General features: G+C 41.2%; 1 protein-coding gene across 2 annotated transcripts in view; it reads left to right on the top strand.

Moving 5' to 3' along the window:
* Positions 1–26,760, top strand: part of LOC126251334 (transcriptional regulator ATRX homolog) — a 500,398-nt gene that overhangs the window by 348,870 nt on the left and 124,768 nt on the right. For both annotated transcript variants that reach the window (XM_049951680.1, XM_049951678.1), the window contains one exon: positions 13,523–13,780. In XM_049951680.1, the coding sequence (XP_049807637.1) occupies positions 13,523–13,780 (258 nt within the window). The remainder of the gene's footprint in view (positions 1–13,522; positions 13,781–26,760) is intronic.

The raw sequence follows: 26,760 nt of genomic DNA, 5'->3' as shown, positions 1-26,760 counted from the left end.
AGCTACTATGAATGGCATAGTGAATGCATTATTATAGCCAAGATAGACACGAATCTCACACCCACCACAGTAGTAAAAGTTTATATTCCAGCTAGTTACACAGATGAGGAGCAGCTTGAGAAAATGTTTGATGAGATAAAATAAATTATTCAGATAGTTAATGGAGCCAAAAATTTAATAGTTATGGGGGATTGGAATTCAATAGTGGGAAAAGAAAGAGAAGGAAAAGTAGTAGGTGAATATGGACTGGGGGGAAGGAATGAAAGAGGAAGCTGCCTAGTAGTTTTTGCACAGAGCAGAATTTAATCATAGCTAACACTTGATTTAAGAATCATGAAAGAAGGTTGTATACATGGAAGAGACCTGGAGACACTGGAAGGCTTCAGATTTATTATATAACAGTAAGACAGAGATTTCAGAACCAAGTATTAAATCGTAAGACATTTCCACTGGCTGATGTTTCTTCTGACCACTGCATATTAAAACTGAAGGAAATGCAAAAAGGCAGGACTTAAAGGAGATGGGACCTGGATAAACTGAAAGAACCAGAGGTTGTAGAGTGTTTCAGAGGGAGCATTTTGGAATGACTAACAAGAACAGGGGAAAGGAATACAGTAGAAGAAGAATGGGTAGCTTTAAGAGATGAAATAGTGAAGGCAGCAGAGGGCTAAGTAGGTAAAAAGATGAGGGCTAGTAGAAATCCTTGGGGTAACAGAAGAGATATTGAATTTAATCTGTGAGAGGAGAAAATATAAAAATGCAATAGATGAGACAGGTGAAAGAGAATAAAAACATTTTAAAAAATGAGATTGACATGCAGTGCAAAACAGCTAAGCAGGAATGGTGAGAGTACATGATGCAGAAGCCTACATCACTAGTGGTAAGATGATGCATAGGATAATTAAAGAGACCTTTGGAGAAACGAGAACCACTAACCAGTATGAATACAAGAAATCAGATGGAAAACCAGTCCTAAGCAAAGAATGGAAAGCAGAGAGATGGAAGGAGTATATAGAGGGCCTGTACAAGGGAGATGTACTTGGGGCAATATTATGGAAAGAGAAGAGAACATAGATGAAGATGAGAAGGAAGATATGATACTGCATGAAGAATTTGACAAAGAACTGAAAGACTTAAGTTGAGACAAGGTCCCAGCAGTAGACAACATTCCGTTAGAGCTACTGATAGCCTTGGGAGAGTGAGCCATGACAGAATTCTTCCATTTGGTGAACAAGATGTAAGAGACAGGCGAAATACCCTTGGACTTCAAGAAGAATGTATTAATCCCAATTCCACAGAAATCAGGTGCTGACAGGTTTGAAAATTACCGAACTATTAGTTTAATAAGTCACGGCAGCAAAATACTAACACGAATCCTTTACAGAAGAATGGAAAAACTGGTAGTAACTGACCTTGGGGAAGATCGGTTTGGATTTCAGAGTAATGTAGGAATACACGAGGCAATACTCTCCCTACAACTTCTCATAGAAGATAGATTAAGGAATGACAAACCTTCATTCATAGCATTTGTAGACTCAGATAAAGTTTTTGACAATGTTGACTGGAATACTTTCTTGCAAATTGTAAATTTGGCAGGGGAAAGCACACAAAGAAAAGGCTATTTACAATTTCTACAGAAACCAGATGAGAGTTATAAGAGTCAAGGGGCACGAAAGGGAGGAAGTGGTTGAGAAGGAAATGAGACAGGTTTGTAGCCTATCCCAATGTTATTCAATCTATACATTGAACAAGCAGTGAAGGAAAAAAAAAAAAAAAGAAGAATTTGGAGTAGGGATTAAAGACCAGGGAGAAGAAATAAAAACTTTGAGGTTTGCCGGTGACATTGTAAAATGGATCTGGAAGAGCAGTTGAACACAATGGACAGAGTCTTCAAAGGGCGATACGAGATTAACATCAACAAAAGCAAAATGAGGATAATGAAATGTAGTAGAATTAAATCAGGCAATCCTGAGGGAATTAAATTAAGAAATCAGGCTGGTAAAGTAGTACATGAGTTTTGCTATTTGGGAAGCAAAATAACTGATGATTGTCAAAGTAGGGAGGATATAAAATATAGACTGCTAATGGCGAAAAGCGTTTCTGAAGAAGAGAAATTTGTTAACATCGGGTATAGATTTAAGTGACAGGAAGTCCTTCCTGAAAGTATTTGTATGGAGTGTAGCTCTGCATGGAAGTGAAACATGGACAATAAACAGTTTATACAGGAAGAGAATAGAAGCTTTCGAAATGTGGCAATGCAGAAGAATGCTGAAGATTAGATATGTAGATCACGGACTAGTGAGGAGGTACTGAATGGAATTGGGGAAAAGAGAAATTTGTGGTACTACTTGACTAAAAGAAGGGATCAGTTGGTAGGACTGATACTGAGGCATCAAGGGATCATCAATTTAATACTGGAGGGAAGCGTGGGGGGTAAAAATCGTGAGGGAGACCAAAAGGTGAATACAGTTAGCAGATCAGAGGGATGTAGGCTGCAGTAGTTACTTTGAGATGCAGGGGGTAGAGTAGCATGGAGAGCTGCATCAAACCAGTCTTTGGACTGAAGACCACAACAACAACAACATTATTGTTGTTCAGGTAGGATACTATTCTGAGTCATGACCTTCTCAAAAATTTTGGTGAATGATGTCAGTAGTGAAACAGGTCAGAAGTTACTGACATCTCTCATATCACCTTTCTTCTAGAAGAGTTTGACAATGGCATATTTCAGTCTCTCTGGAAAAATGCTGAGAGCTAGTGATGCATTACATGTTTCAGAAAAGACAGCACTCATTAAACAGGAACAGGTTTTTAGCACTCTGTTGAATGCCATCAAATGCAGATGCGCTTTCATTTTTCAGAGAATATATAATTTTCTCAATTTTAGAAGAAGAGTGTGAGACATCCATATGATTGATTTTTCTCTTCAACTGTTTGTCCCAATATTTTCTACTGCATGTAAGAATGGATTATTAAACATATGTACCACCTGTGAGTGGTCATTTATAGCCCTTCCATGTAATTCAATAGTGATGTTATCTTGTTCTGTTGTCTTTTACCCTGTCCCTCATTTCACTACAAAATTCAGTAATTTTCGGTAGTTTTTGTGGTGTGCAAAACTGCTGCAGGATCCATAGTAGTTTTTGCCAACAGACATATTTCTCTTCGCCTTTCACAAGATATCTTAATCCCTGTATTAATCCATGGTTTTTACATGGCTGTTTAATGTCCTTTCTGATTGGCTCACACAGAAGCTATTTTCAGATATGACATTAATAGATATGACACTGAATAGATTAATTTTTATGTAAGCATTTGGTTCTTTATAAATTTCATCCCAGCTCATGTATTGTAAACTATCAACAAATAATTTTAAGTCCAGAATGGAATAACAATAATGTTATGAAAAGGATAGATTTCTACTCTCTGCATAGAGAAGGCGTTGAAATGCAAACAGGTAAAAAAGGGGGGGAGGGGGGGTAAACAGTTAAGTTTTCTGACAAAAAAGTCTTTCTTTGGAAGTAGGAAACTGCAGAAGTTCACACAACAGAACTCACATGCACATGCTCTGTCTCGGGCCACAATGGCCAGACATTATTTATGACCCTCTTAGGGAAAATTGGCATTACTATTCAGAGTGGCATCAGTTTTTTTGGTTTTTTATTTTGCATTTTTGTTTTTCTTGTCTTGTAAATAGTTACAATATTTGCATTCAAATACGCTTTTCCAAAAGAGAATACATTGGCTTTGCAGTATTCACATTAGAATATCTTTTTGGAAGAGAAGACAGTGCCTTTACTGTCTTGATATTACAATATTTTCCTTTGAACTTAAATAATGTTGGAGAGACAGGGCAAATGCGGTCAAAATATACTGGTACATATATGTATTTTGATCTGCAGTCAGATGTGCTGTGTTGAAGGCATCTTACATTAGTGTACTGAACATGACTAATATTTCGTGATGTGGTATTTTGTGGGATATTGCTGATGCTTCACTTGTGGTAATCACAGCTTCATTTCTGCCAGTACCTCATCTGCTACCTTCTAAACTTCACAGAAGCTCTTCTGCGAACCTTGCAGAACAAGCACTCCTGCAAGAAAGGATATTGTGGAGAAATGGCTTAGCCACAGCCTGGCGGATGTTTCCAGGAGATTTTCACTCTTCAGCGGAGTATGCGCTGATACAAAACTTCCTGACAGATTAAAACTGTGTGCCAGATTGATACTTGAAATCGGGGACCTTTGCCTTTAGCAGGCAAGTGCTCTACCGACTGAGCTACCAGCACAACTAGCAACTCATCCTCACAACTTCAATTCTGCCAGTACCTCATCTGCCACCTTCCAAAATTCACAGAATCTCTTCTGCAAACCTTGCAGAACTAGCACTCCTGGAAGAAATGATATTGCAGAGACATGGCTTAGCCGCAATCTGGGGAATGTTTCCAGAATGAGATTTTCTCTCGGCAGTGGAGCGTGCGCTGATATGAAACTTTCTGGCAGATTAAAACTGTGTGCTGGACCAAGACGCGAACTCAGGACCTTTGCCTTTCATGGGCAAGTGCTTTACTGACTGAGTTATCCAAGCACGGCTCTCACAGTTTTAATGTGCCAGGAAGTTTTGCTATGATTTATGTTTATCCCTCTATCAGATAATGAATTATTTCATAATACGTATTTTGATGCTGTTACATTATCAGCAGCGGGTTTCTTCCCAATTTACTTAATACAAAAAATAATATTGTGTAAACAAATTAATACAAGTGGTATAATATTCATCAGTTGCACTTTCATTTTGTACAAAACCCATCTTAGCTGTACATTTGGTTGCTAGTATTGCTGTCTGCATTGTATAGTGCTGGCAGTATTTATATACAGTGTTCTATCTGCAAATAATAATGTTTTTATCTTAAACATACTTTCTGTGAAGCAAAAATTGGCCTCATTGTGTATTTACTGATATTTAAGATATTATTTGCATTATGCAGATTATGGTTATTTTATTGCTGCGTATGCTGAACTGATGTTACAACTTTATTTACTTTCTTTGAGGAATCTGGTTTTTGGAATTGTTTTTGAAAGTATGACCTTGTGAATGAAACAATGTTTCACTTTATCTGAAATTTGTAATATTTGCAAACGTAGAACAACAATTTTATTTTTTGCTTCAACTTTAATTTGTTCACATTATGGCAACTCTAAACTGTTCTGTATACAGTATTTTACTCAAGACAGAAATCCCCAAACATATTTACAATTTAAGCAAACACAAGTGTAGTAGTAATATTGCCACAAGTGTAGTTAGATTTTTGAGTAGAGAAGGGGGAAAAAGAGAAAGAAAACCCCTGAAGATAAATGGTAGAATTTTATTTGTTTCACTGATGGACAAACTTCCCATGTCCCATACACCAGTTGACTAAAAGTTAACGCATGTGCGTTGTAGTCTAATAGTTGGCACACAAATTTTCCGAGTCAGTTTTGTTTTCAACCTTTGATGCCTAAGCTCCACCCGTATGGGATCCATCATAGCACTTTACATGCTCACAAAATGACTGAAACATAGATATATGCTGAGGTTCCCAGGTCGAGGCACTTTTGCATCTGTCATATAAACCTATAGATGACCGTTTTATTATTTTTTAATTTTTTTAATTGGAAGAAATACTCTGTGATATTATTTTGAATCATTTGAATGTGCATTACATTAGAGACATCTTAAGATAAATTTTCTGCTATTAGAGATATGCATTTTAAATAACCGATATGTTGTGATCTTGTGCTGTAATTGTCAAAACACAGTCATTACTGTTGCTGATGTCTCATAAATATTGAACGCTTGGGGATGACAAAGGTGAGAGGGTATTGGCTTAGCTAGTTCTCACTGATATACAGAATGCTTCAAAATACTTCTACAAACTTCAGGGGCACAGTCCTTACACCAAAACAAGAAAAAATGTAATATACACATATATCTGAAAACCCTTCATTTTTGAGTTATTACTGAAAGTTTACAATTTAGGTGATTGAAGCTCAACAACTCTTAAACTCATAACAAATGCTTTAAATAACCTCCTCTTGCTTCTAAATACATTGGCACTTGTCAAATCATGAACTGTTACAACCATTCAAATAGTCCCTGACAGTTTGGAGTGGTTGTGCATGCTTCTGTGACACATTGGTGAAGATCTTTTCCATCTGGGTGCTCTGCTGTGTATACCTGTTGTTTAAGGTGTCCCAAGAGATGGTTGGGAGAACATGCAGGCCTTGGAACTGGTCTTGCTCTGCCTACGCATTTCTCATGGTAGATACAAAACAGTGCATCTCGAACATTGAGATTAAATTGTGATGGAGCTCCTTTATGGATAAACCACGTGTTTCTTCTTATTTTCAGGGGCACATCTTCTAGTAGATGTTGGAGGGTGTTCTGATTAGAATCCCTGTAGACAGCATCTATAAGATGGGAGAACGTACAGCCCTACCAGTCACCTACAGTTCCAACCTACTTATTAATCTTAAACTGATGCTGCTGTCTAGCCTATACTACAGCATGGGGATTGCAGTTGACCCATATGTGTTTGTTGTGGAAATTTATTTTTCATCTCTTCCAAACATTGGCTCATTTGTAAAGAAAACTGAAGAGACAAACAACAGATTGACAGTTTGTGCAGCCTGCCGTGGGTGATCGGCACGCATAAGGCCCTGCCCATGTTGAAGTTGAAATGGATACAAGAGTTGCTTCTGATGTATCCTCCATGCAGAACGTGGTGATGTACCACATGCTGGGCCCTCTTGTCCTGCACTAATACCTGGCTCTTCTTTGACAGCCCATAGAAGATGCTCTTCCTAGTCAGTCATACAGGACCCCCCAGGGGGTCCACAACTCTTTTGTGGATACGTGCGTAGCGAGCACGGGACCCCGAGCTAATGTGGTCTTCCTTCCTTTCCAGGCTGCATACCTTCCCTTTCCGCATCCTTCCACATATCCCATCTTCGCCCCCCCCCCCCCCCCCCACCTCTGGCTCTTTCCTTCCATTTCTCCCCCTCTGGGAGTATGGTTTGTGCCTACGTCCGGAGACGGACGCTCGAAACTGTAACAACTTCTTTGCTTTCTCCGCTTGCAAGTCTTAGTCCTTCCTCTGTCGTTCTCTTTTCCTTACCTCTTCTCTTTTCCCTTTTCTCCGCTGCGGCGTTTGAGACCCCTCTTATTTCCTTTCCCTTTCTCTTTTTTCCTCCCTGTGCGTGTCTGAAGGCCGACCCACGCATTTCCATGCGTAACCGGTGACGGGGTAACGCGTAATTCCCCGCCCCGGGGAGACAGGTAGGACACGTACGTACCCCCTGGTAACGGCCAGGCCCAGGGAGGGTGATTACCCGAGCTGATACCTTCCGAAAGTGCCGATTGGTCCCTCTGTCCGTTTGTCGGGAGGTGTGACCTGAGGTGTGAACAATCACCTAAGGCGGGAGTGCCCCCAGAGAGGGCCCCCACAAGTGAGGAGCACGCCATCGGAGATGCCGGTAATCATGGGGCATTCTTCCGCAATGGTTTCCTCACCTTCCACTATGTCTGCTCACAAGCATAAGTTCACTGAGTCTCAGCCACAGACAGTTCTTCCATCGTTGCCACAGTTCCTTGTTGTTTCTCGGTCTGACGAAGGTCACGACTTCTCCACGGTCAACCCTTTCATTATTCAGAAAGGTGTCGACGCAATTGCAGGTCCTGCAAAGTCTTGTTCCAGATTACGGAATGGCACCTTGTTGTTAGAAACAGTCAGTGCCCTCCAAGCACAAAAATTGCTACGTACTTCACTGCTCCACACCTTCCCTGTCCGGGTTGAAGCGCACCGCACTTTAAATTCCTCGCGTGGAGTCGTTTATACACGCTCCCTCGACGGATTGTCTGACGAAGAAATTCAGCACTACCTGTCTGACCATGGCGTAATGGCTGTTCATAGAGTTATGAAAAGGGTTGACACGAACATCATTCCAATGCGCACTGTCTTCTTGACATTTGACAAAGTTCAACTCCCGTCGAAAATCAAAGCAGGCTATGAGATAATTTCCGTTCGCCCTTACGTCCCAAACCCTACGCGTTGCTATTGGTGGCAGCGGTTTAATCACACCAGGCAGTCTTGTTCCAATCCGGCCAAATGTGTTACGTGTGGCAAGGATGCCCATGAGGGTGCTTGTCCACCTCCATCCCCTCGCTGCATAAACTGTATGGGTGACCACGCTGCTTCCTCTCGAGATTGCCCCATTTTTAAAGATGAAAAGCTCATCCAGGAAATCAGAGTGAAGGAAAAGGTGTCGACCTTTGCTGCTCGAAAATTATTCGCCAGTCGACAGCCCACCGTGCCTCAGACAGGAAAATACAGCACTATCCTTGCTTCTCCTCGGCCAACAAAGGAGGCGGCCACGCAGACTTGCGACCTCACCTTTAGTACCACGGTCGTCAGATTGGCCAGCGCAAAGATCGCCCGTTCAACCTCACCACTTTCGCCTGCCCACTCTATGGCTCACCCTTCTTCGGGTTCTGCTAAATCTCGAGCCCAAAAGTCAAACACCAAGACTTCGAGAAAAGAGCATACTCGTGAAGATTTTTTACGTACCCCAACTTCACAACCATCAGTTCCTCCTTGATCTAAACATCGTATTTCCAAGAAGGCTAATAAGAAACCCAGTTCATCTCCTTCTCCGCCAAGGCGTGTCCCATCTACAGCACCACCTGGCGGAAATCGCCCTCGGCCGTCTTCTGTGTCGCCGAGGCGCACTGCTGGCGGCCGATCAACAAGCCGATCACTGGTAGCAGGAGCTGCTCCTGAACAACCTATGGATCAGGATCTTCTGCCTTCGGCTGAATGCCATTCCATGCTGATCTCCCCTCTGTTGAAGGCACTCCAGCCCATGGAGGACTCATGATTCTTCTCCATGATACTCTCCATTATCACCCAATCCACTTAAACACTTCCTTCCAAGCCGTCGCTGTCCGTCTTTCCCTTTTTGGATATACCTTTTCTCTTTGTACTCTATACATTCTATTGTCCACACCAATGGCACGAGCTGATCTCCTTCATCTTCTTGGTCAGCTTCCACCCCCCTATTTGCTGATTGGGGACTTCAATGCCCACCACCCGCTTTGGGGATCTCCACATCCTTGTCCCCGTTGCTCACTATTGCTAGACGTCTTCCACCAAGCGGATCTAGTTTGCCTCAACACTGGGGTCTCTACATTTTAGTCTGCCTCCACGACAAATTTCTCTCATTTGGACCTTTCGGTCGGTACTGTTCCGCTAGCTCGGCGCTTCGAATGGTTCGCCCTTGATGATACACACTCGAGTGACCACTTTCCATGTGTCCTTAGACTGCAGCCTCAACTGGCATAATTGCGCCCGTGACGCTGGAAGTTTGCCCAAGCACATTGGACACTTTTTTCGTCTCTAGCAACATTCGATGACCGTCAACTTTCCTAGCGTCGATGATGAGGTCACACATCTTACCAACGTTATTCTTACAGCTGCGGAAGGTTCAATACCACGCACCTCCGAAATGTCCCGGTGCCCCCCAGTTCCTTGGTGGAACGAGGCATGCCATGACGCAATACGTGAGCGGCGACGTGCTCTTCGCGTTTTCCGCCACCATCCTACTTTGGCCAACTGTATCCGCTATAAGCAGTTCCGTGCGCGATGCCGTCGCGTCATCCGCGACAGCAAGAAGGCAAGCTGGAAATTCTTTATTAGCTTATTTAACACCTTCACTCCATCCTCGGAAGTTTAGAGTCGATTTCGACGGTTATCTGGCGCACCTAGTTTCTCCCCGGTCTCTGGGCTCACTGTCGCGCGTGATACATTAGTGGACCCAGTCACAATTTCTAACTCCTTGGGTAAACACTTTGCTGAGCTTTCGAGCTCTTCAAATTACCCGCCAGCGATTCTCCCGAAGAAACGTGCAGCGGAAGTGCTACCTCTTGCTTTCTTCTCTCAAAATCGCGAAAGCTATGATACTGGTTTCTCCATGCGGGAACTCCAACAAGCACTCTATTCTTCTCGCTCCTCCGCCCCAGGACCGGATGGTATCCATATCAAAATGTTGCTGCATTTATCAACCCATAGTCTGCATTACCTCCTTCACATTTATAATCGAATTTGGACCGACAGTACTTTTCCCAGACGATGGCGGGAAGCTATCGTCATTCCTGTTCCGAAACCTGGAAAGGACAAACATCTCCCCTCTAGCTATCGCCCCATTTCTCTCGCGAGTAGTGTATGTAAGGTTTTGGAGCATATGGTGAATTTCCATTTAGCTTGGTGGCTGGAGTCCCGCAGTCTTTTAACACCTGCCCAATGCGGTTTCCGAATGCTTCGTTCTGCAGTTGACCATCTTGTTGCTCTCTCCAGTTATATCATGAACAATTTTCTCCGGAAACGCCAAACAGTAGCAATATTTTTTGATCTGGAGAGAGCATACGATACCTGTTGGGAGGACAGGCATCCTCCGCACACTGTTCTCTTGGGGCTTTCGAGGTTGGCTGCCCCTTTTTCTTCGCAAATTTATGGCAGAGTGCACATTTAGAGTGCGGGTGAACACTACTCTCTCCCGTACTTTCTCCCATGAAAACGGGGTACCCCAGGGCTCCGTGCTAAGTGTTGTACTGTTTGCCATTGCCATAAATCCAATTATGGATTGTCTCCTTCCTGATGTCTCGGGCTCCCTCTTTGTGGACGATTTTGCGATCTACTACAGCTCGCAACGGACCAGTCTTCTTGAAAGACGTCTTCAAGGATGTCTCGATCGCCTCTACTCTTGGAGCATCGAAACCGGCTTCCGTTTTTCTCCCAGTAAGACTGTTTGTGTTAATTTTTGGCGACGTAAGGAGTTTCTTCCACCGTCCTTACATCTGGGACCTGTCAACCTTCCGTTTTCGGACGTCGCTAAATTCTTGGGTCTTATGTTTGACAGAAATCTGTGCTGGTCCTCCCACGTTTCCTATCTTTCGGCTCGGTGTCTGCGATCCCTCAACACCCTCCGTGTCCTGAATGGTACCTCCTGGGGAGCGGACCGAGTGGTCCTTCTCCGCCTCTATCACGCCTTAGTGCACTCAAAATTGGACTATGGAAGCATAGACTCTATCCACCACCGTGGATTACGTTTAGTGTCTGGAGCTTTTTACACCAGCCCTGTGGAAAACCTTTATGCTGAGACTGCTGAACCTCAGCTGTCCAATCGGCGAGCAGTCCTTCTGAGTCGTTATGCTAGCCATCTGTCTTCCATGCTTGCTAATCCGGTCCATGACATTTTTTTCGACGCCTCCTTTGATGTAGGGTATGCAGGCCGCCCCTCCTCCCTACTACCACCAGGAGTCCGCTTCCGTCAACTGCTCCATTCTCTTTCCTTCCGCTTTCCTAAAACCTTCTTGACGACTTGGGGTACAACACGGCCTTGGCTCCGTCCCCGGATCTGCCTGCTCCGTGACCTTTGTCAATTTCCCAAGGATGGTACCCCTTCACTTGTTTATCGTCCGGCATTTGCTGCTCTATGTGCACAAATGAAGGAAGCCACATTTATTTACACGGATGGCTCGAAAACATCGTTAGGTTTAGGGAGTGCCCAAATCAATTTCGGCTTCCCAACCAGTGTTCGGTTTATACTGCGGAGCTTTACGCTGTTCTCCAGGCTGTCCACTACATCCGCCGCCATCAGCGGATACAGTATGTTATCTGCCCAGATTCTCTCAGCTCTCTCCTCAGTCTCCAAGCTCTTTACCCTGTCCACCCTCTGGTCCACTGGATTCAAGACTGTCTGCGATTGCTCCACCTGGGGGGCGTCTCGGTGGCATTCCTCTGGCTCCCGGGACACGTTGGTATCTGTGGAAATGAGGCGGCCGATATAGCGGCCAAGGCTGCAGTCTCTCTTCTTCGGCCAGCTATTCAATCGATTCCCTTCACTGATCTACGGAGTGTTTTATGTCGTCGAGTTGTTCTTTTATGGCACGCACAATGGTCGACACTTCCCCATAATAAATTGCGGGACGTGAAAGCTCTTCCTTGTGCTTGGACCTCTTCCTCCCGAACGCATCGTCGGGAGGAGATAATTTTAAGTAGGCTTCGGATAGGGCACTGTCTTTTTAGCCATCGACATCTTTTAAGCGGCAATCCTCCCCCACTCTGTCCCCACTGCTCTCAGCTGTGGACGGTAAGACACCTTTTAATTGAGTGCCCCTATTTTACTCCGTTACGCGCCCCTCTACAGCTGTCGCCTGATATATCGTCCATTTTAGCAGATGACACGCGCTCAGCCGATCGCATTCTTGAGTTTCTTAGTGCCAGTGAAGTGACGTCAGTCATTTGAAGCTTTTTTTGGGGACAACCAACCCCTTTCTGTAGTGGATTTTTAAGCCTTCCTTCTGCTTTTAGTTTCTCCAATTTTTTGAGTTTCGCTCCCATTTCTGCTGGTTTCCATTTTCGGTTTTTACTGTTTCCTGAGTCACGGACCGGGCGCTAATGACCATAGCAGTTTTGCGCCCTTAAAAAAATAAAAAAAAAATTAAAAAAAATAAAAAATCAATCAATAGCCTGTGGTGCTATGGATGCTGTCTTGGCAATGTAATGGAACATATCACCAAAGGTTGCATCACTTGACTGTCTTCAGTTTGGGGATGCCATCTAATATATCCATGCAGCATTGTGTCCATTACCATTCACGCAGCCATACATAAAAATTATGTACTGCCTGCACATTAAATGAATATCCTGCCATATTAGAATGGAGCACTTTTGGTTAATGCACTAACTGTATTACAAGTACACTATGGACACATTGAAGACAGACGAATGGCGAATGTAAATAGAGCTCTCTGGCAACGCAACGCTGTCTAGGATACAATAATTCAAACGGTGCATAGATAAGTGAAATTATTGGGCTGTACCTAGAAAGCTATTGAACATCAATTTGTATTAATAACTCTCAAATGGAGGATTTTCAGACATATGTTTAAATGGACTTTGTTCCTTGTTTTGGTATAAGAAACCTGTCCCCAAAGTGTTTAAAAGTATTTTTGAAACACCATGTTTAGTTTTTAGTTAGTTGTGTTAAAAAAAATGAATATTTTCTTCAATACAGTTGTTAGTTTGGAAACTACAATGCTTTATTAGGCAAGTCCAGTTATAGGCAGAACTCAGTTGCTCCTCCCTTCAACCTTTGCGCTAAATTAACCAGCCAATTGTTGGGGGGGGGACTCCAAACTACAGAATTACATAGCATTTCTCACGTTAATAAATCATTGCCAGGTGTGAAATTATTGATAAGTGGCAGAAAAAATCATAGGGCTGGCTGTGGATCAAAATCTGGATTGTTGTCTGGCCTTTAACCATGGATCCATTGAGCTAGTTTTATGTGTTACAAATATTTGTTGCGTATTTGTTACAGAACTTAGATTCTGATAGAGAATAGTCAGTCATTGTGTCTTTTATAGTAATTTTTTTATTTGGTTACTGTGTACATATGCTAATAGAATTTCAATTTTGTTGCAGAGATTTGATTATGGTGTTCTGACACCATTTCTGCCACCAAAACATGAATATGTCATTTCTGTTCGTCTGTCTGAGACACAGGTAAAACTATACCGTTATTATTTGGACAACTTTAGTGCAGCAAGTGAAGTAAATGAACCTACACGTGGCAAGGGTGCCAAACTCTTTGCAGATTTTCAAGCACTTCAGCGAATATGGACTCATCCACGTGTAATACGTATGGATGCCGACAAAAAGGAGAAAGATGAAGAAAAGAAGGTACTGTTTTATGGGACCATTATGTTTTTATCTAATAATAACTGTTTAGAATGAGTTTCTAATATAATGCTAGATTGATGATATATGCACAAACAATGCGTGACAAAAAAAAGTGAATGACACAGAGGAAGTGGGGAGGGGGATGAGACAAAATCAGACAGGTTGAGAGGGCATGTGACATTATCACGGTGATTACAGTATAATGTCAGATTTGCATAGAACATGGCAGTAGGAGCCCACTTATCAGTATGACCCAGTGTGTGGTCCTCGGCAATGAGTGTTGATCAGAGATAAGGTTATCGTCAGGAGTGCCCCAGGGAAGTGTGATAGGACCCTCTTCCACCCCTCCCCCCTTTTCCCCTTCCCTTCCTCCCTCTATATACATAAATCACCTGATGGACAGGGTGATTAGCATTTTATGGCTGTTTGCTGTGGTGGACAGGAAGGTGACATCGTTGAGTGCTTATAGGAATGTACAAGATGATTTAGACAAAATTTCTTGTTGGTGTGATGAATGGCAGATTGCTGTAGATGTACAAACATGTAAGTTAATATGGATGAGTAGAAAAAGTGGTCCTGTAACATTCAAATACAGTGTTGGTAGGGTTCAACTTGACACAGTCACTTCGATTAATTATTTAGGCATAATGTTGCAAAGCAATATGAAAAGGAAAGGGTACATTATGCTGTTAGTAAGGAAGGCATATCTACATCTACATCTACATGGATACTCCGCAAATCACATTTAAGTGCCTGGCAGAGGGTTCATCGAACCACCTTCACAATTCTCTATTATTCCAATCTCGTATAGCGCGCGGGAAGAATGAATACCTATATTTTTCTGTACGAGCTCTGATTTCCCTTATTTTATCTTTGTGATCGTTCCTCCCTATGTAAGTCAGTGTCAACAAAATATTTTCGCATTCGGAGGACAAAATTGTTGGAATTTTGTGAGAAGATTCCGTCGGAACGAAAAACGTCTGTCTTTTAATGATGTCCGTCCCAAATCTATCATTTCTGTGATACTCTCTCCTATATTTCGCGATAATACAAAACATGCTGCCTTTCTTTGAACTTTTTCGGTGTTCTCAGTCAGTCCTATCTGGTAAGGATCCCACACCACGCAACAGTATTCTAATAGAGGACGGACAAGTGTAGTGTAGGCAGTCTCCTTAGTAGGTCTGTTACATTTTCTAAGTGTCCTGCCAATGAATCGCAGTCTTTGGTTAGCCTTCCCCAATCCAACTTCAGATCGAAAATGCAGGAGCTTGTGAAACCACACCACATAGTCACATGAGCTGAGTGCAGGGGATGTTCCTGCACACCATGTGGCTGAGCAGAACCCTGTAAGCAACAGTTCTGTGCATTCACAGTACTGTGCAGACTAATATGTGCCTCATCTGCCCAAAGAATATTCCCCAGTCACTAGCCATCCATTTCCATTCGTGCCAAAAAACAAAGGGCGAAGTCATGGCATTGTAGACTATCTTGGGGCTTCATTTGGTGCATGTTCTGAATCTTGTAGGGATACCATTGTGAAACTCATTGCAAAATCATTTGAACTGTTGACCAGAGGAGAGACAGTTCCCATGACACAGAATGAGCAGTGACTGTAGAATTTGAGGCATGTGCTGGATGGTCGGCTATAGCAACAGCCCTGTGAAGGGGCTGCCTACCTCTTCCTGCTGTACCACATAATTCACCTGTTTCTTCAAATTTCTTTATTATATTTTTTAGCCCATTTATTGGCATGGGCCTCTTCACAGCTGTTGCTGTCAGTGATATTCCCGATTTGTTGTCGTCTGATAAAACAACTTTAGCAGCAGTGCATGATCTTTCCTCTTGATAACCATTGTGTTTCATAAAAAACTTCAACCGTTTTAACCTTTCACACCAACAATCACTTCACGAAAGAAATCAACATGTGTCACTAAACAACAAACAGTGTACTGACATCAAAGCAGGAAACATTTCAAATTCTGTCTGCTTACAGTATTTTCACCTGGAGGCAGAAATAGGAACCATTATTATTTTCAGCATACTCCTTGAGCACACTGATTAATGAACATACTTATGATGGTTCAGCATACTGCAACATATGCAGCCTGCTATGCGGCACTTAGAACACTATCAGTTTAATTATAATTACCTGGTATATGTGTTCCTACATCAATTAGAATAACGCTTATAAATAATAAATATCTTAGTGTCTACATTCACCATATAGCAGAGATGCTGAGCCGTGATAGGCACAATAAAAAGATTCACAAAAACATAGCTTTTGGCCATTAAGGCCTTTGTCAGCAGTAGACACACACACACACACACACACACACACACACACAGGAATCAATACTCAATTTCTTCTCTGCATATTATCATTTATGTATTTTTCGTAGTCAGGCTTACGATCGTCATATATTTGAATACTCTTGCTGGGACGTATAAATTCTTTTTTTAAATGCTACTTCAAATTGACTAAGTGTCTTAAACTTTGTTTTGCATTTGGAACTCTAATCTACTGTTTGCTGTTGTAAATGTTTAAGAGTAAAATTAATTGCCATGGTGTCTGCCCAACCCATAGGTAACATTTCCTTACGTTGCTTGAAAAAAAATGCCATGGGTGTACAGAACCCTCTGGTTTGAACTTCAGAACTTCGTTCTGGTGTACTACAATATCATCCAAAGTACTGTTTATAGTGCCAATATGCTCAACATTCTTTTGCACTTTTAGTTCCACAAATTACTGTAGTCAATCTTCCAAGGAGTGAAAGCATTTGTGTCCCTTCTTACGTTAATCAATTATCTACCATGTTCTAACGCATCTACTCAATTTCATGTGTCTATGATTTGATTGTTTATGCTTTCAAACTCACGAGTCAATACTTCATCTGTATGTTTTACTTTACTGTCTACGCCACTGAACAATTTGTGGACCTCTCTCCTGACTAAATTCTGTCTTTTTCCATTTCAAGCTGTAAATCCTTCAGTAATTTTACTAAAGTCTTTGCATGTGTGTTTAAATTTCTAACACTATTTGACAACTCTTGTTTATTAAGAAATTAGATATATATTAATACCTTCAGCTGCTAACGGGCATTGATAAATATCAACGGGGACAAGTGAAAATGTGTGCCTCGACTGGGACTCGAGCCCGGGATCTCCTGCTTACATGGCAGACGCTCTATCCATCTGAGCCATCGAAGGCACAGAGGATAGCGCGACTGCAGGAAATACCTCGCGCACGCCTCCCCCGTGACCTACTTCTCACCTTGTACGTCCACACACTACATTCGTAGTGTCCCACCCCAACACACTCATTACTCGAACTGCCAATTAGCAAATGTGCATGCGAACACACACATGCTTTAGCTCAAGAAAGGAATAGTCCAAATGCTAATCCAGTTATTACTCTTCTGTATGTGCCTTTTGACAACTCAGCCCCTCTATTAATTGATCAGTTTTTTCTTTATTGCTTAAATTATGTAAACTTTTATAGACGCAATTTTGGAAGTGGGTAAACACATTTCTAAAATTTTACATTATATTGAAATGCCTGTTGAGAAAAGTGTCATTAAAAAATAGCACATGACACGGTATCTTGGACCTACAAAAATATGTGCAACTATTAGTCCAGGTCACCGAAGACTAATTGCTGAAATAAATGATCTGACAAGGGAAGTACTCATCCCGTGAACTACCAGTTTTACTCATCTTTTGTGTGGTTGCAGTATATATTTAAATGCAAAAAATGCCCTCCAGTACAATTTTCTTCTCAATCGTTTTTGAGAAATCAAGGTTCCAGATTTTATGAGCCTGTTTGAATACCTTGGGAGAGTGCCAGTCTCCCAGCAACATCTTTATTGTAAGTGTCAGCTGGCTAGAAATCTGCCCATACTCTGTCGGAGTCCCCACCCCCCCTCCCCCCCCCCACCCCTCTTTTAATCTCATGAAATATTTCTATCACTACACTTCTTCAGAAATAAACTATAATAATAATGAGAATAATATTAGTATATTCATAATAGAGTATAATCAAGGTATAACAAGGAATCTTGGTGGAATTGAGCCATGTGCGGCTTACGTTGATGCCGTTCATAGCTTGGCATCTTGTAACATCTGTAGGGGAGTCTCATTTTCTTAGTGTGTTCACTGGCGCCACTACGCTTGCTCGCCTTTTCTGTCCGTGAGTGGCCGCAACAGATCTTATCGATGGTGCATACTGTGGTACCATCTTTGGAGCAGCCTGTAGTATTTCCGGGTTGTTGTGTGTCCAGGGAGTTGAATTGGGATGGATCAGCAGTGAGGTCCGGACAGCCAGTACTCACCAGACCGCTGGTGACACACGTGCACTGTCCGACGGAAGCACGTGGTCATGAGAGTGCACGACCACGTCAAGGACCGGATTCAGCAAGTTTTAGTTGAATGGACCATGGTTTTTGTGTAGTGCAATTTTCACCTGTGTGTGTGTGTGTGTGTGTGTGTGTGTGTGTGTGTGTGTGTGTGTGTCCGCCCGTTGGGGAAGTGCCCTTATGGCAATAAGTTGTCAGTCAACAATTTATACTGTGATCTTTCTCGTGCCTAACTTGAGTAGGAACGACTGTTGGTTGGTCGTTCATTTGGTCATCGCAGCAGACAATGTCCATTTGGTCTTCCGAGCGATTCTGGCTTCTCCGTGTTTGTGTCGACTTGTAATTCATCCGTGTTGTTTCACAGTGACTGGTTTTCGTATTGTGAGTTGCTTGGGGAATTGTTTTCCCAGATCCGTGTGTATCTTGTGGTTTTGAATGAGCTGTTATTTTTAATGCTGTCTGCGTACTGGATTTGGAGAGAGTTGCAAATGGACATCAGTTCGGCTTCAGACGGAGCAGCGAGGAGGTCCACAGCGCGAGGGCAGGCCAGGACCGCTGGCGGCATGCGGGCACTGTCGGATCGAGGGGCTGTAGCCGTCGACCGAACCCAGGATGTTTCAAGTTGAGTGAACCTTGTCCAGTAGTGAAACCTCCACTGTTTGAGATCTTGCTGCTGTTTGCGTGTTGCTGCTCCCAGGGTTGGTGAGACTAACCGCAACAAGTGGAGTCTTTTAGGTTGGCGGAAGCTATTAGCAATCTTCTACTGCTTGATGTTAGTTTGGATTTAGTGGTGTTATTGCCGAAGTGCATCCAGTGGTATTTTACTGCCTAGTGGCCGCTAACGCCCCAGTTACCTGCCCTGGAGGTTAACGTATATTGCGGCAGCGTACCTTCCTCGTCTTGCCAATGCTGTCCGGCATGGGTTTAATTTGTCAGCTTCCTTGATTGGGTTATGGATAATTCTTTTCCTTGCCTACATGGGTTATAGTGGTTCCTTCTGCATTTGGGTGTTTTAAACACCAGATTCTGGAGATGCAGTGCTGTCTGTCATTCCGCTCTCGCCTGAATTATTTCATCGTTGTACTGGTTATCTGAGGTTAGGTGGTTTTCCTAAGAAGGTTGATCACTGTTTAAACTGTCTCTAGTTTGAATTGCCCTCCTTAAGTGAACATTACTCTTGGCTGGCTGTCTCACCGCTTACACAGCTGTAGTCACCTTCCTCAGGTTGATCCAGGGAGCACTGTCTGTGGAACACTCAGTCTTACTTGGTCAAGTTGTCATGATTGTTTAAAATGTACCATAATGTTTTAATGTGTAACTGCATTCCTCACTTGTAATTCAGGCCTTCAGCTGTTGTGTATTCTAACGTTTGTGGTTTTCAGCCGACAAATAGTTTTCAGTTCTGTCGTGATAAAGCCTTCAGCAGTCACTATAACTTGTTACAGTTTATTAAGATTGCTTAAAAAGGGTTTAGTATTTTTAAAATGTAATTGTCCACCTTATTGGTAATTCAGGCCTCCAGCTGTTGTGTATTCTGAAATTGCTTGTGACCTTCAGCCAACAAATAATTTGAACTTTCCTTAATCAGGCCTTCAGCCGTTGATTGTGTGTAACATTGCTTATGGCCTTCAGCCGAAAAATAATTTGCATTCCTTCTTAATAAGGCCTTCAGCCGTTATTATAGCTTGTTACAGTTTCTTGATTGTTTAAGGAGAAAATATCTTTGTATTTGTTAATGTGTAACGACGGCCTTCCTCACTTGTTATTCAGGCCTTCAGCTGTTGTTGTGTGTGGCCACCAGCCGACAAAAATTTGGAGTTCCTTCTTAGTAAGGCCTTCAGCTGTCAGTGTAGTAATTTTTTTTAAAAAGATTTTTGAGAGTTTTTTTTTTTTTTAAATAAAGTGGTATGTGTTTTCTGTGCAACCAACGGTAACTGATTAGACCCCATCCACACCTTTCCCTGCTTTCCCTAAGTCCCACATCTCAGAAATGATTGTTAATTTATTGCTACATTCCAGTCAATATTACAAATGATGATGGTGTTTTTGTTTCTTCTCCCAGAACTGTAATTCCTGTTCCAATTGTTTCTTTGGTTTCCTTTTCTGCTTGATTAATGTACAGATTGAATAACATCAGGAATATGCTACAACCCTACCTCACTCCCTTCTCAGCCACTGCTTCCATTTCATGCCCCCTTGACTCCTGTATCTGCTGTCTGATTTCGTTACAATAGCCTTTTGGTCAAAGGCATTGCTCTAAATCTACAAATGCTATACACGTAGGTTTGCCTTTCCTGAATGTACCTTGTAAGATTAGTCATAGGATCGTATTGCTAAGATAAGTTGTAGGGTCATATTGCCTCGCATGTTCCTATATTTCTCCAGAACAAGGTTTTCCATTCTTCTGTAAACAACCTGTATTAATATTTTGCAACCATGGCTTATTAAACTGATAGTTCAGTAACATTCACACTTGGCAGCACCCGCTTTCTTTGGAATTACACTTTTCCTGAAGTCTGGGGTATTTGATCTCTCTCATACATCTTGCATGCCAAATGAGAGTTTTGTTATGGTTGGCTCTTCCCAGGCTGTCAGTAGTTCTGACGGAATGTTGACCCCCCCCCCCCTCCCCCACCCCCGGGGCCTTGTTTCGAGTTAGGCCTTTAAGTGCTCCGTCAAATTCTTCTCGCAGTATTATATCTCCTATATCATCTTCATCTATGTATTCTTCCATTTCTATAATACTGCATTCTAGTTCATATCCCTTGTATAGATCCTCTACATACTCCTTCCATCTTTCATCTTCCCCTTCTCTGCCTAAAACTGGTCTTCCATCTGAACTCTTGATAGTTCTATAGCTGCTTCTCTTTTCTCCAAAGGTCTCGTCAGTTTTCCTATAGGCAGTACCTATCTTTCCCCTAATGAAATTCTATCTTTCCCCTAATGAAATTTGCTTCTAAATGCTTAAATTTGTCCTCTAGATATTCCTGCTGAGTCATTTTGCTCTTCCTGTGAGCCTTATTTTTTTGACATTTGTATTCTCTTTTGCGTGCTTCATTTGCTATATGTTTATATTTTTTTCTTTCATCAGTTAAATTTAGTATCTCGCGTGTTACGCAAGGATTTCTACTATGTGTTGTCTTTTTACCTATTTGATCCTCTGCTGTCTCCAACATTTCATCTCACAGAAATACCCATTTGCCATCTACTGTTTTCCTTTCCCCTGTTTTAGTCAATTGTTGCCCAACACTCCCTCTGCAACTCTCAAGAACCTCTGAAAATATAATGTAATTGAACAGATAAAGAAGTCTACTCATAAAGCAGCGGCTGGGGTACACACATATAAAGGTATTTTAAGTTTGCAAGCTTTTAGAGCCAGTTGCTCTTTCTTCTCGGTTGAAAGAGAGGTGAAGGTGAGGTATAGGAAGAGGGATAAAGTATGGAAAAGTCACTCAGAACTGTGGATCAGGGGACACTTAATGGGCAGGATGAGAAGAAAAACTGATTGTTGGGGACTACATCTGAATAACCTCTTGATTCTTTCAGCTTATCCAGGTCTCATCACCTGAATTTCCTACCTTTCTGCAATTTCTTTAGTTTTAATTTACAGTTCATAACCGACAAATTGTGGTCAGAGTCCACACCGGCCTATGGAAATGTCTTACAATTTAAAATCTGGTTCCTATATCTCTGTCTTACCAATACATAATCAATCTGAAACCTTCCAGTGTCTCCAGGTCTCTTTCACATACACAACCTTCTTTTATGATTCTTAAACCATATATTACCAATGATTAACTTATGTTATGTGCAAAATTCTACCATGCAGCCCCCCCGCCACCCCTCCCACCATTTCTTTTTGTTTATTTTATTTTTTGTTGTATTATCAAAAGTGTGGACAATCAATAACTGGCATAAGTTTGCAATAGTATAATATTAACTTTTTGGCAGAAACGTTGTCAGTAAAACAGTTTGTTTTAACATACTCTGACTGATCAAAATTAAAAATTTCTCTGAAGGAGCCTCTAAAAAATGTATTTGTCATCTTATATTTAGGATGGTCTTATACTTTGGTAAATATGGTATATGTTGATTGTATCTCACTGTTAACATACCACAGTGGTTATTGTCGCTTTTATTATTATTATTATTATTATTATTATTATTATTATTATTATTATTTGTTTGTTTCTGAAGAAACATGATATGTTGTAGCAGAAGAAGTGTTTTGGAGAAGATTAGGAAAAATAAGAAAGAAAATGACAAGGTTCGAACACACTATAAACAGACTTCTAGCCTACCGTTGTGGCTGGTCGTGCTATCACCACTCGTATGGCATTCAGTATACTAGTAGAACTTCGAACCTCAGTTTCTCAGGTTAGCACACTGAACTCGCATTCGGGAGGATGACGGTTCAATCCTGCGTCCGGACATCCTGATTTAGGTTTTCCGCGATTTCCTTAAATCGCTCAAGGCAAATGCCGGTATGGTTCCTCTGAAATGAAATGGCACGGCTGACTTCCTTCCCCGTCCTTCCGTAATCCGATGAGACCGATGACCTCTCTGTTTGGTCTGTTCCCCCAAACAACCCAACCCATCAGTTTCTCAAAAAAGCTTGAGAAGGGCATCTTACTAGAGTACCATTTGTTACATTCAAGTATGTACCCTAGTCATGTTAAAGAAGAGCAAAATTGGTGATCCGTTGTATGTAAGCATAATACAGGATACGAGGTAATGTGTAATATGTCTAAAATGTCTGCTACAGGCAGCGACCATGAAAATGTATAGCCATTGTATGTAAATACAGCATTTTTACTGTTAGTAAAAGAGATCCAATAACATGTATGATGAAAAAAACTAGGAATGTGGAATGAAGAACAGGGAATAAATTTGTCTTTTTTGTGTCACATACTGGTGTTGCTATGAAGAAAGAAGTATTGGATGAAAATCTTATGGAATTACATTTTCATAATTATAAATGGTGCATAGAATGAAATTGCATCTCATTGATCTTTATAGTGATAAGAGTTTCGGGATGTTTATTGAAATACTGATACAATTATCATTTTACATTTTAATTTGTCTGTGTAATTTAGTGCAAAAATTTTTTGAAATGGGAAATTAAAGCTATATCAGCACACTATTCCATTTTTTATTTATGCTGATTTTCTAAATTGTGCCTCTGACAAAAGTTAGTAGGTTGTTGTCAGTCATTGATCAGCTACCTGGAGTTTTTTTAATGAAAGTGAAACTGAACACTGCCCTCCATAGTTATGCCCAAGTAGTCTCAATCTGACACTGATAAGTGGGTCAGTCAGAAAGAAATGCATCCTATTTTTTTCTCCTTAAATAAAGTTTGTTTGAAAAATTTGAATTTGGCACTATTCTGCAAAACCTTCTTCTACTATCTACTGCAGTTGCTTGCACAATAGCTGACATTGATGTTCATATTAAACAGCATACTGTGATAAATTTTCTTTAATGCATAAGGTGAAGTGCCCATTCACATTTGTGAAAGATTGAAAAATGTGTGCAGTGATGCAACAGTGGATATCAGCATTGTTGGATGATGGGTTTGTTGCTGTAACAAAACTGAAGGACAAACACCATTGGCTGACAAAATGCAGAGCAGCAGGCCAGTGACTGCAGTGACTCCACCCAACATTCACCACATGACATCATTCATGGCGACCACCGAGTTGCTGCAGATGATTTGTATTGTATTATCTCCCTTGGTAAAGGCAGTGTGATTATGATTATTCAACAACTGGGATACTATAATATTTGTGGAACTTGGGTACCAAGAATGTTAACTGACCAAAATAAACAGACAAGAAAAACAATTGCCTCACAACTCTTGCAGGGCTTCGTTTTGGAGGGAGAGGAGTTTCTGGAAAAAATTATGAGCAGAGATGAAAGACAGGTTCATTTTTTTTGTAACCAGAATCGAAGAAGCAGTCAGTGGAATGGCATCACAGAAAATCTGTTATGAAGAAAAAGTTCAAATCTGTGTGGAGTGTATGGTTACAGTATTCTGGAATCCAGAGGGTGGTGTGTCAGAACCCTCAAACAGCTTAAGGCACGTCTTCCCTGAGTTTGTCCAAAAAAGCCATGGCGAACGCTTTTCTTTTGTGTGACTATGCAAGACCACACACCAGTCGTTACACCACTGAAGAGATTGTCAAAATTGATTGGAAAGTCTTGCCTTATCCCCTGGCACCATCAGACTTCCATCTGTTTGGGGCGTTAAAAACAGCTCACCAAGGGATTGACATTGAAGATGAGGAGACCGTGAAAATGTCAGTGTATAAATGGCTTTGGAAGCAGGCCTGTGCATGTTATCACATTGGAATACATCTCCTTATTTAAAGCATGATCAAAAGGCTGAAAATGGTTGGAGATTATACTGGATAGTGATAAATTAATCATCAGTGTTGCGGTTTTCAATCTATGTACAAGGGTGATTTGATAAGTCTGGAGAAAAAGGTAAGGAAAAAACTATGCAGAGAATTATTAGACAGTATGCTGCTTGATATTTTATTTTTGTGTGTCAGCTTATTTAGACTTTATTGCCTTTATCAGCACATCTGCAAAGAAATGCATTTATTTATATTTTACATTATACATATTGTTTATAAAAGTCTTTTACATTGGCTGTTGCACTCACATCCTGACTTTGATATGTGAAGTTTGAGTAAACTATTGCTGCTGTCCGTAGTTGTTGGATGTAATATTTTTTCAGTAACATTTGAAAGTAGTTCGATGCTTTGATGTTGCACATATAATATGCTTTATAATTATTTTGACAGTCATTGAAATTCAAGTTAGACAAGTAGTTGCTCACACAAATATATTTATGTTGTTGCAGGTCATGTGTCTGTAGAACTTTTATTGATGTGTTTGTAATCGCTTGTATTTTAGTTATCTGTTACGCTTATATAAAATTTCAATAATTTTGTTAAAAACTATGTGTACTTGAAATCGGTTTTTTGTTTTCGTATATGATGGGGATACTGGTATGTTAAATCTAAATCCCCTGCCCCCCAATTAAATTCTCAGTGTTAGAAAAGGGTGTGAAAGAAGCAAAAGATGTATGAAAAGATAAGCCCCAATCTGTACCTCCATAGATGTACTGGTGAAGGAAATAAAGCTGAAATAAGCTTATGCATAAAAATAAAATATCAAGCAGCGTACAGTCTACAATTCTGTGCATGTTGTAGTTTGACATAAAATATACAGCAGGTTCCTTAATAAAGGAACTTCTAGCAAGAAAATTTTTTTGTTTCATAAACAACCCATCTTAGTTCTCAATACAGTCTACGTTGAAGGATATACACTGAGTCTAGTGATGCTCCAGCGTTTTCATCCCATCGGCAAAATAGGTTCTGTCAGACTCCGCAAAATACTCATTTACTGCAATTATCACCACCTCATTTGATGAAAATTTCTTCCCAGGAAGTAAAAGTTTCAAGTTAGGGAACAGGAAGAAGTCAGTTGGGACTAAGTCTGGTGAATACCGTATTTACTCGAATCTAAGCCACACTTTTTTCCCAGCTTTTCCCAGCGCACAAAAGCAAGCCATGCTTGCTCATTATCAGAAAGCGACAAACAATGCACGACACAGTACAATAATGCATTTTCAGCTTAGAGTGATGTAAACACTTATAACAAAGAGTACGGCACTTATCACATCAAAGCAAAATAAGCATTTGGTTCAAACCAGACGAAGCACGTGAAAAAGGAAGGGCACCCGTACAAATACTGACGGAGCGCCTGACACATAGCAATGGCTACTTGGTAAAGCTCAACTGTTAAGCTTATGATTCGAACCAAACTACTGTAGCTGTATCTTCAACCATTCGACCTAAATTGTGTCTCATGTTGCAATGGACCAACTTTGTTTCGATTTGGAGGTGCGGTCTTAAACTTTTCTCTCCCCTTGAATTTCGAGTCTCAAATTTCAGGTGCCACTTAGATTACGGAAACATTTTTTTCCTTGATTCCGAGTCTCATTTTTCAAGTGCGGCTTATATTCAAGTGCGGCTTAGATTTGAGTAAATACGGTAGAGTGGGTGAAGATTCAATTCAAATCCCAGTTCATGCACCTTTGCCATTGTTATAGCCAATGTGTGGAATGGTGGATTATCCTGGTGGAAGAGCACTTTTTATATGCCAACATTGGTCTCTTTTTTTTCAGTCAATGCAGGTTTCATACAATCCAGCAACAAAAAGTAATAAAGGACAAAAAGTACTAGGGTTCAGTTGCAGGCCAGTCTTTTCCCAAATAATCTATGGGTATTATTCTGTGGAAATTCCAAAAAAACATTGGCCATCACTTTACGAGTTGACAAAATGGTCTTTGCCTTCTTTGTTGCACTTTCACCAGCCTTTGTCCATTGTTTTGACTGCCGTTTTGACTCTGTAGTAGGGGTGCCTTAACTAGCTGGGAGGTGGGACCTCCTCGGGACACACTGAGGTGTAGAAATGAAGAAAACATTTATTTAATTTAATTGCTTTTTATGTAGAACACAATTACCTGGAACTTGTGGCAAAAAAGTAAGTGGTACACCATATTTTTTTGGAAGATTTCACCTGTTTCACAAAGTCTTTTCTCCCATTTACGTATTA

Source organism: Schistocerca nitens, chromosome 4 (genome assembly GCF_023898315.1).
Source record: "Schistocerca nitens isolate TAMUIC-IGC-003100 chromosome 4, iqSchNite1.1, whole genome shotgun sequence".
Taxonomy (NCBI): Eukaryota; Metazoa; Arthropoda; class Insecta; order Orthoptera; family Acrididae; genus Schistocerca; species Schistocerca nitens.
This window is presented reverse-complemented; position numbering and strand designations above follow the sequence as displayed.